Source organism: Ovis canadensis, chromosome 2, assembly GCF_042477335.2.
Source record: "Ovis canadensis isolate MfBH-ARS-UI-01 breed Bighorn chromosome 2, ARS-UI_OviCan_v2, whole genome shotgun sequence".
Lineage (NCBI taxonomy): Eukaryota > Metazoa > Chordata > Mammalia > Artiodactyla > Bovidae > Ovis > Ovis canadensis.
Genome location: NC_091246.1, coordinates 145,338,592 through 145,353,474, shown reverse-complemented (window position 1 = coordinate 145,353,474; position 14,883 = coordinate 145,338,592). Strand labels below are relative to the sequence as shown.

General features: G+C 37.4%; 1 protein-coding gene and 1 long non-coding RNA gene across 2 annotated transcripts in view; one reads left to right on the top strand and one right to left on the bottom strand.

Annotated features, from left to right (window-relative positions):
- Positions 1 to 788, bottom strand: part of LOC138433895 (uncharacterized) — a 12,307-nt gene extending 11,519 nt beyond the window's left edge. The window contains exon 1 of the long non-coding RNA XR_011254500.1: positions 387 to 788. This is a non-coding gene — a long non-coding RNA (uncharacterized lncRNA). The remainder of the gene's footprint in view (positions 1 to 386) is intronic.
- KLHL41 (kelch like family member 41) lies at positions 707 to 14,883 on the top strand. The gene is made up of 6 exons (XM_069577280.1): positions 707 to 1,947; positions 5,375 to 5,532; positions 5,653 to 5,760; positions 8,523 to 8,708; positions 11,637 to 11,783; positions 14,552 to 14,883. Exons 1-6 carry the CDS (start codon positions 838 to 840, stop codon positions 14,661 to 14,663), a joined length of 1,821 nt encoding a protein of 606 aa, XP_069433381.1. The 5' UTR covers positions 707 to 837; the 3' UTR covers positions 14,664 to 14,883.

Here is a 14,883-nt window from a genome sequence, read left to right as displayed (position 1 = left end):
CTTCCCTAATGTCAACGTTTAACTTTTTTTCCTGGTTTTATTATTGTTGTTTGCCACATCAAATCCTTTGCAGAGCAAGGCAGAGTGTGAACGAGTAATATCATAATTTAATCAATACTAATTATAGTTTTTCCGCTTAAGAATAATGATAACAGGATATCTTATAAAGTTAGCAGTTTCTTTCCATTTAATTTAGTCATGAATTGGGGGGGGGGATATTATTCTTTTAAAGGTTTTTTCCAAAAAAATAATCTGCCTAAGTAGCAGTCTTTAAGTTTCCTACTTCTCAAAGAATATTATATATCCTGCTGTTTTAAGTAGAAAATAAACATTTATAACAGTTACTGGAAAGAGGATCTTGCTTATGAGTATTCAAATGAACTCACCTCATATTCTTGACCTTTGCATCATTAATTCAGATAGCCAAGTAGCTTGCCACTAGACCAGTTTTAGCAGACTGACTCACTGTTATGATTCAGTTTTCTGTTAGTTCAGTGAACATTTTCTTGTATCCTTTATTAGCCTGTCTTCTAATGCTTTATGTATTTTAAAGCTTTCCACTTCATTTAAATCTCTCGTTTCTTAGCTGTTTCCTTAGTGATTAAAAGTTCCAGTTGTTCCTTTCAATCTCTGACAGCTGCAAGAGCAACTCTTCTTCCAAACTAGCTCTCCTACATTCCCGTTGTTAGCACTGGTTTCTATATTTAGCTGGTGGGATTAAATTGCAAAGGCTTCAAGCTGGGCAGAGCACACTGATCTGCCTTTTTACTGCTAGACCTGTGTGCTGTGAGGAGCTAAGGCCTTAGTGTCCCCTTCCTTACCCAGGTTACTCACAAAATGGATTCCCAGCGGGAACTCGCAGAGGAACTGCGGCTTTACCAATCCACCCTTCTTCAGGATGGTCTAAAAGATCTCCTGGATGAGAAAAAATTCATCGATTGCACCCTAAAAGCAGGTGACAAAAGTCTTCCTTGCCACAGATTGATTTTGTCAGCTTGTAGTCCTTACTTCCGTGAGTATTTTTTATCTGAAATTGATGAGGCGAAAAAAAAGGAGGTAGTACTAGATAATGTGGATCCTGCTGTACTGGATTTAATCATTAAGTACCTATACTCTGCCACTATTGATCTCAATGACGGAAACGTGCAAGATATTTTTGCATTGGCCAGCCGCTTTCAGATCCCCTCCGTGTTCACTGTCTGCGTTTCTTATCTTCAGAAAAGACTTGCTCCTGGTAACTGTCTAGCTATTCTAAGATTAGGACTTCTTCTTGACTGCCCGAGACTTGCCATCTCTGCCCGCGAATTTGTGTCTGATCGCTTTGTACAGATTTGTAAGGAAGAGGACTTCATGCAACTGTCTCCGCAGGAGCTGATCTCAGTCATTTCCAATGACAGCCTAAATGTAGAAAAGGAAGAAGCAGTATTTGAGGCAGTGATGAAATGGGTGCGAACAGACAAAGAAAATAGGGTTAAAAACCTTAGCGAAGTGTTTGATTGTATTCGTTTTCGCCTTATGACAGAAAAATATTTTAAAGATCATGTTGAAAAAGATGATATAATTAAAAGCAACCCAGAACTCCAGAAAAAAATCAAAGTTCTCAAAGATGCCTTTGCAGGCAAACTCCCAGAACCTAGCAAAAACACGGCGAAGGCTGGGGCTGGTGAGGTGAATGGTGATGTCGGCGATGAAGATTTACTTCCTGGTTACCTGAATGATATTCCCAGGCATGGAATGTTTGTCAAGGACCTCATCCTCTTGGTTAATGACACAGCTGCTGTGGCTTATGATCCCACGGAAAATGAATGCTACCTTACTGCGCTGGCTGAGCAGATCCCCAGAAATCATTCCAGCATCGTTACCCAACAAAATCAGGTGTATGTGGTAGGAGGGCTGTATGTGGATGAAGAAAATAAAGCTCAGCCCCTACAGTCCTACTTCTTCCAGGTAAGGAAGGCTATCTTCACATATGCAGAGACATAAGGGAAGGATGTTAGTCACCATCTGGTTAGCTGATTGTGAATTACTTAGGCTCCTTGTACTGTATTCTATCAATACTTGACGTCCTATTCCAGTCCCTTGCATTTTCATTAAGTACTGACGAATATTTAGATCAGTTAGCTGCTTGTTCATATTTAATTAAACATTTTCATGAAGAATGAAGTTCTAATTCATGTACAAGTGGTGGCTCATGATTTTCTTTATGCTCTTTTACCTAAAATGTCATGTTTATAGTTGATTGTGACTGTAATCCTTTAAAGTCCAGTATTTTAGTAAAAACAAAATTTAATCTTGTATCCTCTTTCTGAAAAATAGGTATTTTCCAAAAATCAAAGTACTCTACAAAAAGTTATAATTGATCAGATTTTCTACCTTTTTCCAAGTTTGCTTGATTTGAAATTCTCAGAGGTAGCATTTCATCTCTTAATTGTGGTTTACTGCCTAAAGTACAATTATATTGAAAGTGAAAAGAACTTGTATAAGTATCTTACATGCTTTGGATTACCTTTGAGGAAATACTGTCTATACAAATGTCACTAGTTTGAATCGATTAATTGTATTTAGAAATTTTTATTTATGATAAATGATCAAATTTCTTTGGATCAGAGTTGTACTTAGACATTATTGCAACTTAATCTGTTTTATGAAACCATAGAAGTTTCCAAGAAGAGAGATCCTCCTAAACAAACTCTCTGTAGTTTGTTTGAAAGGCATTAGTTTCATGTTACCAACACATTATACTTTACCAGTTTATGAAGGAATCAGTGACTTTATCTTTAATACCAGTACCAGTACTTTGTAGCTTACAGATAGTTCAAAAGGGTTTGTTTAGGTCATGGCTACTCACGGCCTGTAGTTTATGGGCCTTGAATTCGAAAGGCCAAAGAGAAGTAAGTATAGCAGGTCACATCACAGTCACTGAGCGATTTCAAATTGTGTGACATGCCGAGCGTTTAGGAAACACACTCTAACCATCTTCTACTAATCTCAAAAAAAGGTAATACATTCAATCATGCTTCTTAATTTTCCAAATTCCATTAAAGGATGTTAACTATGAAATGTAAAAATAACAATAAAAGCTGTAATCATAAGTATTTGAATGTGGGCCAGAAAACTTCCTAAGGGCTAGTTTTAAATTCAGATAAATTTCAGAAAGGGTAAAGTCAATTGAAAAGACAATAATATATCTAGGAAGTAAAAATGACATTAAAATACAAATAACCTGGAAATCAAATCCAAAGAATACTTCTAGCCTTATCTTTAGTCCCTTCTATCCTATCGCTACCCTTGCTTTTATTGACATAGCCTCACATTTCTGGTTCAGGAAGCATGCTTGATGTTCCTTATAGCTACAAAAACAGTTATTCAAAGTTGAAAAGGTCAACTCCCTATTATTTCCTATGCCTTGCTCCTTTAAAAGGCACAAATAGTGAGACAAGGATAAAATAGTGAGCCAGGATAAAAACACCTGTGAAAGAGGATTATGACTCACAAGAAAATGTATGAGAATTTCAGGTTTTGTATTTTCTGCTTTGTCACCTCTGTTTAAAATGTATTAAGTCAGGATTCATATGACCTTTGGTTGTATACTAGAATTAGATTATAATGTTTTTTACCTAGATAAGAGAGGAGTTTTTTTCCCATAGAATTAACAGTTTCATCAAATCTTTGAACAGCGCCACATCTTAAGTATTCTGAGTCCAAACTCTAATTTTAGGGATGAGAAAACTGAAGCCAGAGAGGTTAAATAGCTTGACAACTCATCTGTAAAAATACCTGGCAGGCAGTCTACTGTAGGAAGTGCCCTATCGGGGGTAGTATGGGAAGGTAGACAGTATTGGGTAGTGTGGGCAGTAAACCCTCTGATTTGGGATTATGATGGCTGCTGCTCCCATTGAAAAAAAGAAAAAAAAAAAAAACTATGAATTTATATAGTTTGCATTGAGTATCACTTAAAAGCTCTGTGAGCTTGGGCAAATTGTTTAGCCTTCCTGTGCCTGTTTTCTCCTCTCTGAATCAGGGATAACAAAGGAGAGGACTAAATTAGATTTCCTGCATAAAGCACCTAGTATGAAGCCTATCACAGAGTAAGAAGTCCTTTGCTGTTGTTTAGCCACTCAGTCATGTCCGACTCTTTTGTGACCCTGTGAACTGTAGCCCACCAGGCTCCTCTGTCCATGGGATTTCCCAGGCAAGAATACTGGAGTGGGCTGCCATTTCCTTCTCCAGGGGATCTTCCTGACCTAGGGATTGAACCCACATCTCCTACACTGGCAGATGGATTCTTTGCCAGTGAGCCACCAGGGAATCCCAAAAAGTCGATAATTGTGATTATTATTGCTTCTATACTACCTACTGGTTTCTTGATAAAGGACTTTCTTTCAAAAATGAATACATTAGTGATCACCATCTGGATATACCACAGACTTGAATATCTGCATCTGTTCTTGGTATGCAGTTATTCTGGGTTTTTTCCCTTTTTCTTCTGCTACATAGAAATAGCACTAGAGAGAACAACAATCTCTGACTGCACTCCCTCAGAAAGCAGCTTTCTTATGCCTTGGTGTCCTAAAATGCAAAGTGGAAAATCTTAAAATTACCAATAGTTAGTGCTAAAGCTGATGCCAGCCATATTAGAATCAATCACATATCCCAGAGCATGGGCTCTTGGAGGCTGTCTTAGGCTCACAGAATTCGCAATAGCAAAAACAAGCAGAATTCCTTTCTAATTTAAATCAGAAAGAGAGAAAGAGTGGGAGGGAAGGAAAAGAGCATTTTAAATCACTCCCACCAAAACCTGGGAGGTTATAGGCTGTGACACCTGCCTGTATCTAAAGTAATGAAGTGAAGCATGGAGAACTTAAAAATGTTTAAGGAAAGAAGAAAAGATAATATCTAACGTCCCAGTTGTCTGTGAACTGAGCGACAGGTCCAGCTGTCCTGGGCACCAGCTTGGAGCTTGTTAAATATAGCTTGCGGGGGCCACTCACATACTGTGACCCTCCCTACAGTGACAATCTATTTCCCCAGTGTCCTCGAAGTATTGATTCCTTGTTCAACCTGAACAAGGTAATGTGGGAAGAAAGTTTGACAAGAAATCTCACAGTTCTAACTAAACTCTGGTGACTCTATTTTATTCTCGCTTTCCTTTTCCCAAGTTCTCCAGGTTTGAGTATTTTTAGCTATTTGGTAGGCTGTGTAGATTTTCTCATTTTTCCTGGTAATTCAAAGGTAAAATATGATCCTTTCTGAGTTATAGTTTTAAATTTATGAGATCTTCTACTATCTCAATTCTAAACAACAAAGTATAGCATATTTTTTGGTACACCTATAACAAGCTTCACAAGTCCTCATATATTTTTTTTTCTTTCAGCTTGATAATGTAGCATCTGAGTGGGTTGGACTCCCACCTCTGCCTTCAGCTAGGTGTCTCTTCGGTCTGGGAGAGATAGATGACAAAATCTATGTAGTTGCAGGCAAAGACCTTCAAACAGAGGCTTCTCTGGATACAGTATTATGCTATGATCCTGTGTAAGTTGGCATATTTTCATTTCCTAAGCATTCAGGTATATGAGTGTCTATAACAAAATCATAATTTTAGAACCTGAAATTTACTGAAAGCATATAAATTCTATCATCTTCTGATTTTAGGGCAGCCAAATGGAATGAAGTTAAAAAGCTTCCTATCAAAGTCTATGGCCATAGTGTGATTTCACATAAGGGGATGATATATTGTCTTGGAGGAAAGACAGATGATAAGTAAGTACCCTAAAATCTTATGGTTTATATCCAGGTGATTTTTTATTACAAGAGTTCCTTTCTGTTTATACTGGAATGATACTTGGTTCTCACCTATAACATTTTGGAAGCAAAATTTTAAAATAAAGTTTTGAAATGTTATTGGAGGATATTAATAATGACTTATGAAGGAAAACTGTATAAAATTATTAAACTGCTGAAGTCAGTTTGTATATGCCCAATATATTGCTAGGAATGAGCATAATAGCTCCATCATAAGCTTTCTTACAATGGAAAAGCAGCATTTAGGAGCATAATCAAGTCTTTTATTTGGCTAATTTATAATTATATTTTACTTCATTAAAACCAGTGGACTTTTTATGGATTTAGCCATAAGTATTGATAGATAAAAATTAAGCATATCTCTTTAATATAGCATTTAAAATATAGCTACTAAAACAATAGTGTATAAAAAAATCATGGATTTTATACTTTACATTCATAACAGAGAATTTAGATAGTTGAGTTTGAAACTGAAAAACATGGTGACTGAAAAGCAGGCAGCTCTTTCCTCAGCAATGTTTCATATATTTATTCCTGGACAAATGATATTCAAAATATTTAACAACTGGTCACAAACAGGCACTGATCAAACAGAAGAAATATACCTGGAATACTCAGTAGCACCCAGTCTCTTAGGAGAAAAAGAGGATATAACTTGATTTTTAGGTACTTCTCAAGGGGTAGGTAATTAGGAAAGAGATCTTATGGAAGAAGTGAGTTCAGAGTGCTCCAGAAGTCCGTTAAGCCAGTAGCCTGTTTGATAAAATGATGATTTTTGATTTCAATAATGATAACAAATTTCCTGCCCCTGAAAACTCTGCCTAATTTGGTTTGTATCACTTGCCCAGGTTAAAAGTTGTCCAGTCCTGGAAAGGAAGCTAGAATTAAGAATTTAAGGACTATTCTCTGTGTCTGTTTTTCCACTGCTGCCCTGCAAATAAATTCATCAGCACCATCTTTCTAGATTCCATATATATGCATCAGAATACGATATTTATATTTCTCTTTCGACTTACTTCACTCTGTATAATAGGCTCTAGGTTTTGCAGGGCAGCAATGGAGAAACAGACATAGAGAACAGACCTATGGACACCGGGTAGGGGGAGGAGGAAGAGCGTGAGATGTATGGAGAGAGTAACATGGAAACTGACAATACCATATATAAAATAGAGAGTCAATAAGAATTTGCTGTATGACTCAGGGAACTCAAACAGGGGTTCTGTGACAATCTAGAAGGGTGGAATGGGGAGGGAGATGGGAAGGAAGTCCAGGAAGAAGGGGACATGGGTGTACCTATGGCTGATTCTTGTTGGTATTTGACAGAAAACAACAAAATTCTGTAAAGCAGTTATCCTTTAATTAAAAAATAAATAAAGTGGCAAAAAAAAAGCAGGAAAGGAGAGTAAAATATGGAAATGTGCTAGAATTAAAGAACTCTATATTCTAGAGTTAAAAATTAATGGTATGATTCAATTAAAATGATATATATTATAGAATGTGATTTTAAAAAGCAATGAGTTTTTATATAATCTATATTCAATGATAACATATTCTGAAATCTTGATATCCTCCTTAATACCAGATATTCCCATTAAATAAACATTTAAAGGAAGGCCATATTATAAACACACTCAGTGCTAAATCTTATTTGGGGCATTTTTCCTCAGTAAATGGAATGGAAAATCTGTGTTAAGCAGTGTTTTGACTTTGCAAACATAGTGACCCTGCCAAATAATTTAAATTGTTTCCTTCAAGTAGTATTAGTAACTAGGAAATTGATATGTCAGTAAGAAGCATATGGTCTTGTCAGTAATATATTCATCTTGAGAATATGATTAACCAAGACAACATTGCTTGACAAATGCCAGAGTCAAGAACTTTGAAATGAGTCATTATCTAAAAGCAAGCACTGAAATATACTGGTTTTTGCCACTGAGTGGAGTTTTAAGATAATACTCATAGTCATATATTACAGGAAATGCTTCTACTCCAGAAATCTGGTCTTTTATAAAACTAGTGAAAAAAAAGTTGAGGTTTTGTTTTGTTGCTCTTTGCTTTACCAGATATATCCAGTTAATTGTTATTTGAAATTCAAACTCCCATCAGTAAATTATGGAATCATAAGAACCTAAGAAAGATAATTCAGATGGGTCCAGGTTTTTCTGGTAGCATTTAGCATGTAAAATTGTTCTTGTTACTCATCAGCTCAGATGACTAGTTGTCTAATCTTTAGTCCCAGATTTCTTAAAATGTATTGGTATATTAGTGATAGAATAAAATGTAATGAACATTGAAAATAGGTACATTCACACCTAAGTATTTTTTACGTTAACTGATTCATTCTTAGGATATTCAGATAATGAAATGAATAAACACTTTTGTAACAGAGGCACAATAAAGAATTTATGAAATTTGTTAACTCTATTCATGTTTTCCATTTAACTTAGTAGCAGATAGGATTAAAATCTATGCTTCCTGGGCCTCTAGGCAATTGCCAAAAGTAAAGGATGCTACCTTCCAATAGCATAATTGTTATAAAATAGTTTTTGGTTCTCGTATTATTGTCCTTTGCTTGGTGACATATGTTCAGATTAAGAATTTTTCTGATCCTCACTATATTACATATTTCAAATGAGAACCAAAGCTAAGTGATTAGTCAAGTTGTTTTTTTCAAAAAAGGAAAATTCTTAAAGGACCATTTTGTTGTGTTTTGTTTACAGAAAATGTACAAACAGAGTATTTGTCTACAACCCCAAAAAAGGAGATTGGAAAGATTTGGCTCCAATGAAGATCCCTCGTTCCATGTTTGGAGTGGCAGTCCATAAAGGCAAAATTGTGATTGCTGGAGGTGTCACTGAAGACGGTCTTTCAGCTTCAGTTGAAGCTTTTGACCTCAACACCAATAAGTAAGCTGTTACCTCTTACTATGGAATATGAATCACTGTATGCTTCAATTTCTAATTTGGACAAGGGGAGAGGAGGGCAGGGAGGCAGGGACTGAAGAGGAAGTATCTTTGTATTTCTTTTGGTGTTATAGGCATGAAACACCTAACATTTTGTTGCATTGTGTGTGTTTGTAATTTAGAATACATGACCCTCAAGTTAATGTTGGAGTAACCAATTTGCCCTCACTTGTTATTAATTTTGTGAATCTAGCCTTGCAAAGGTAATACTTCTGAATAATTACATACACAATAGTGGATATACATCTCTCTATAAGGTTATTTGATTTGGAATGTGTAGTTTCTTTAAATATTAAAAGACCTCCACTTAGTTTGTGATATTTGTAAAGGATGAATGCTTCAGATATTTGATTCTTTTGTGTTCTTTATAATTTTCTCTTTTTTTCACTTTTAAGATTGTATTGGCTTAAAGTTAATGTGAAGATACAGGACATATATTCTTTATATAGAATTAGTCCTTTTCAAGTTTTTGAGCTCATATATCTAGATGAGTATATAGCTTTTATGCTCCTAGTTTAGCAATAAAGAAAAAATTAGAACACTATTATTACTTTTTTAAGGAACCAAGTATGCCTGATTACAAAATAGACTTTCAGTTCAGTTCAGTCGCTCAGTCATGTCAGACTCTGCAACCCCATGGATTGCAGCACTCCAGTCCTCCCTGTCCATCACCAGCTCCCACAGTCTACTCAACCTCATGTCCATTGAGTCGGTGATGCAATCCAACCATCTCATCCTCTGTCGTCCCCTTCTACCCCCACCTTCAATCTTTCCCAGCATTAGGGTCTTTTCAAATGAGTCAGCTCTTCGTACCAGGTGGCCAGAGTATTGGAGTTTCAGCTTCACATCAGTCCTTCCAGTGAATACTCAGGACTGATCTCCTTTAGGATGGACTGGTTTGATCTCCTTGCAGTCCAAGGGACTCTCGAGAGTCTTTTCCTACACCACAGTTCAAAATAGACTTTCAGTTCAGTTCAGTCGCTCAGTCGTGTGTGACTCTTTGTGACCCCATGAATCGCAGCACGCCAGGCCTCCCTGTCTATTACCAACTCCCGAAGTTCACTCAGATTCACGTCCATCGTCAGTGATGCCATCCAGCCATCTCATCCTCTGTCGTCCCCTTCTCCTTCTGCCCCCAATCCCTCCCAGCATCAAAGTCTTTTCCAATGAGTCAACTCTTCGCATGAGGTGGCCAAAGTACTGCAGTTTCAGCTTCAGCATCATTCCTTCCAAAGAAATCCCAGGACTGATCTCCTTCAGAATGGACTGGTTGGATCTCCTTGCAGTCCAAGGGACTCTCAAGAGTCTTCTCCAACACCACAGTTCAAAAGCATCAATTCTTCAGCACTCAGCCTTCTTCACAGACTTTAATTAATCTATAAATTACAAGGAAGTTTTATGGAATTGGATTTTTATGATCATTAAAAATCATGTTTTTGAAGACTATATAATACGGGTAAACACCCATAAGAAGTTAAAGCAGCAACATATAAAACTGTAAATACTCTGTATTATTAGTTTTGTATATATGTATGCTGCTGCTGCTGCTGCTGCTAAGTCGTTTCAGTCGTGTCGACTCTGTGCGACCCCATAGACAGCAGCCCACCAGGCTCCCCAGTCCCTGGGATTCTCCAGGCAAGAACACTGGAGTGGGTTGCCATTTCCTTCTCCAATGCATGAAAGTGAAAAGTGAAAGTGAAGTCGTTCAGTCGTGTCCGACCCTTAGTGACCCCATGGACTGCAGCCTCCAGGCTCCTCCATCCATGGGATTTTCCAGGCAAGAGTACTGGAGTGGGTTGCCATTGCCTTCTCCAGTACATATGTATAGATGGATATTTAAATTTATATGCATTTTTAAATGACAAATATAGCAAAGTTTTGCTTATGATTATATTTGAAGGATAGGATCATGGGTGATAGTTGTTTTCTTCTGTAACTTGTTTCTCCAGATTTTCTACAATGTACGTATATTATTTCTTATAGTTAAACAGATGATATATTTAGAGAAAAACTATGAGGTCCACTTTTAATGCCAGAGTACTGGAAGAGAGCTACCAAAATGACTAACTCATTCTAGACTCTTGATACTTCCAACTATTTTGATTGATATTATCTTTAGTGGTCCTATTTCATACAGCCATTAACATTAAAAAGTTCCCATAAATCCTTTATTTAAAAGGACGAAGGATAAATTATTAAAAAGAAAATTTCCAACCCTAGTTTGTTAACTGTCCTCATATGTGCTCAGTCGTGCCAACTCTTTGTGACCCCATGGACTGTAGCCCACCATGCTGCTCTGTCCATTGAATTTTCCAGGGAAGAATACTGCAGTGCATTGCCATTTCCTCCTCCAGGGGACTCTTTCTGACCCAGGGACAGAACTTGTGTCTCCTGCATTGGCAGGTGGATTCTTTACCACTAGTGTAACTTGGGGAGCCCGAAACTATCCTTTTCACATGCTTTATTAACAAGGGTTTGGAGATTTCTTGAGACACCATGGAGCTCAAAGATTTTTAAAATTTGTATTAGCATTCAAATGAAACCCAACACAGTAGGGCCTAGGAACCCTAGAATTGCCCCCCCCACAATACGCCACTATTTATGGCACACAGTTTGATAACCACTGTTGAAGGTGCTAACTGATGAAGGTGAAGTATTTTTGGATTGATATATTGAGGGCCTTAAAATCTCATCTGGTTAGATCTTTCAAATAAAGGAATATTTAGATATTTTTCAGTAGCAAATTTAATCTTCTAATTTTGGATGCCTATGCTACTCAAAATGTTTCACTATTTTTTTAATAGCTATTCAGTAAATACATTTGGCATTTTTTTTAAGTTTTACATTAACTATATCTTCAATGATTCCCAGGTGGGAAGTAATGACTGAATTTCCCCAAGAAAGAAGTTCCATCAGTTTGGTCAGCTTGGCTGGATCCCTGTATGCCATCGGTGGTTTTGCCATGATTCAGCTGGAATCTAAAGAATTTGCACCCACTGAAGTCAATGACATATGGAAGTAAGTTTTGCTCACTCCAGTTTTCTGAACTAAATATTAAGCCAAGTAAGACAAAACGGTTTTGAAGTACATAGGAAGCCAGACTTTCCCAAAATGTACACTACTTTTTGGTGGTAAACACTCTTAGAACCTATTGAACTTTTTCACATTGCCACTTACTTAATCAAGTACTGCTTCTAATTAGCTGTGAGCTTGGGAAAGAACTTACTGGGGCCTATATCTTAATCAATAATTAAGAGCTGGACAACTCATCCTTTAAGCTCCCTTCCAGTTTTAAAAGTGTAATGAATGCTCTAGGCATCCCATAGAGTAAAGCCTTCCAAACCACTTACCTTCCTCACACAGGGTACTTTATTTCCTTAGAGAACAGGGCTCTGAAGAAACATTTAACCTCTTGAGTTTTCCATGATTCATTCATTCTATTTTGAATCTAATTTAAATATGTTTCCAATTTTCAGAGTGTTCAGTTATAAAAGCTTTTTAAAAGAGAAGTGAAAAGCATTGACCTCTAAGATCGGTGCTGGGCAGGTCTCCCAAGTATGACACTTACAGCTGTTACTCAATTGAACTATTTTAAACTTAAATGAATGTATTTATAAAGAAGGGGTGTGTGTGTGTGTGTGTGTGTGTGTGTGTGTGTGTGTGTGTTTTACCATAGTTTTTAATGAAGTGAATAGCATATAGAGACCAGTGTATCCAGAGGTCTTGGGAGAAGTGTAACTTGTATCATAAAAGAGAGTCACATGGTAACACAGTTGAGGCAGGGCGTACAGTATGTAGATGTCTAGTCACTATCAGGTCCCCCCTTGTGTGATCTTCAGCCTAGGCGTCATGCTTGCTGATCTAAGTTTATAGGAGGTAGATCTCAGTTGCCTGAGGTGAGCGTGAGTTCACGATATATTTTGTGGTTGTTTAGTCTCTAAGTCGCATCCAACTCTTTGTGACTCCATGGACTGCAGCACTCCAGGCTTCCCTGTCCATCACTGTCTTCCAGAGTTTGCTCAAATTCATGTCCATTGAGTTGGTTATGCTAACCATCTCATCCTCTGCCATCCTTTTCTCTTCCTCCCAACATCAGGGTATTTTCAAATGAACCATCTCTTTGCATCAGGGTCAAAATATTGGAGCTTCAGCTTCAGCATCAGTCCTTCCAAAGAATATTCAAGGTTGATTTCCTTTAGGGTTGAGTGGTTTGATCACCTTCCAGTCCAAGGGACTCTCAAGATTCTTCTCCAACACCACAGTTCAAAAGCATCAATTTTTTGGTGCTGAGCCTTCTTTATGGCCCAACTCTCACATCCACACATGATTACTGGAAAAACCATAGCTTTGGCTATATTCATCCAGAAACTGCCAAATTTATGCTTTAGATTTGCTTACAGATTTAAATTTATAAGTACAGTTTTGGAGGCATACCACTAAGCCTAAGAGAGAAAAGTGGATAATATTTGTTCTATATCTGAACCAGTACATGCCTTATTCCCAGCTGGTGAACTGGAAGGCTCAAAGGCTGGCAGCTTAACCAAACAATTATTTTGTGCATCAGACATCATTTCCCTATGTTATTGTAACAGTAACTAGCTGTGTAGAGGGCAAGAGAAAGTGGCTATAAAAGGAAGTTAACTATTACCACTTTCCCTTCAAAAAAGAGGGAAGAAGATAAAGAAACTGGAGATCCCCAGGGAGGAAAGACTCAGCAAGAGGGTGAGATGGGTAAACAGTGGAAGTGGCAGAAAAAAAGGATGAAATAATGGAGGGCTGGAAAGGTTTGGGTTTTTGAAAAACAGGGATAATAATTCTTGCTTGGAAAACAAGAATAGGCAATGATTCTCAACTCTAACATAGGCATCAGCTAATTTTTAAATTATTTTAAATCTCATTCACTCATCACAGAATGATTTGGGGGTATTTCCTATGTGCCAAGTATTGATAGCTTCTGGAGAAGGGAAGATACTAAAGTGAATAAAATACATGTAACTTTGAGCTTGTTGAGGACATAAATATAAAAACATTAAAATAGGATGATAATTGTTTTCATCAATGGATACCATATAAAGAACACCGTAAGAAATGAAGACAAAACAAACTGCTTCAGGAAGGCGAGAAGGGCTTCAGAGAGAAGGCAATGTTGAGGAATTTCTCATGCAGAGATGGCATTTCAAGCACCAGGCACCAGGCAAAGGAAAAGCACACAGGTCTCAAAGGGACTCAAGTTGTCTGTGTCTTCATGACCCTGAATATTCAGAGAGGGTGACCAGTTCTTACCTAAGGTCCAGTGCAAAGTCTAAGAGCAGCACTCACACAGGACAGTAAAGGGGAAGAGCAAGTTTCTTACAGAGTGACCCCTAGTGTCAGTGCCTTGCATCACACTGGTGTATGGCTACAGCTGAAATCAGAATCAAGGTGACTTAATTGTCTCTGCTCTTCCCAGTTCTTACTCTTTGCTGACCTGGATTCATGGGGACCAGCCATCTTTAGCAGTCCAGAGGTGAAGGATTAATTGCCTGTTACTTATCATCACTGGACAGTCTTTGATTCCCAGAGAAGGTTTAACTGCCTAAGCATCCAGATCAAATACCGTGGCAATAATTTGGGTATATGCTCAGAGAATGCACATTTTTGGAGGAATTCAAGGGTTAGTCTAAGAGTCAGGTGCATCCTCCTCTGGGTAAGATCAAATGGGTTTTTCTCAGAGAAATATTTAATACCAGGAGATCTATAGAACTGTCTACTTTAAAACAACTTATTACATTCTTTTTCTCCATCAGGTATGAAGATGATAAAAAAGAATGGGCTGGGATGCTGAAGGAAATACGTTATGCTTCAGGAGCTAGTTGCCTAGCAACACGGTTAAATCTCTTCAAACTGTCTAAGCTATAAACAAGAAGGTGAAAAAATATAATAGATAGGGAGGTGGTCTGTTTGGATAATAGGGCCTTAATTTATTGTTTTTAAAAAGCCTATACAGAGATTCCATGTAGAAATTATCTACTTTGTTATTGTCCAAGAGGTTAGCAGTGGGCATCAAAACCTCAAAGTTACTGAATTTTCAATGTAACAATCAGAGCTTAAAAAAATAATAAATGTTAAATTGAACAGA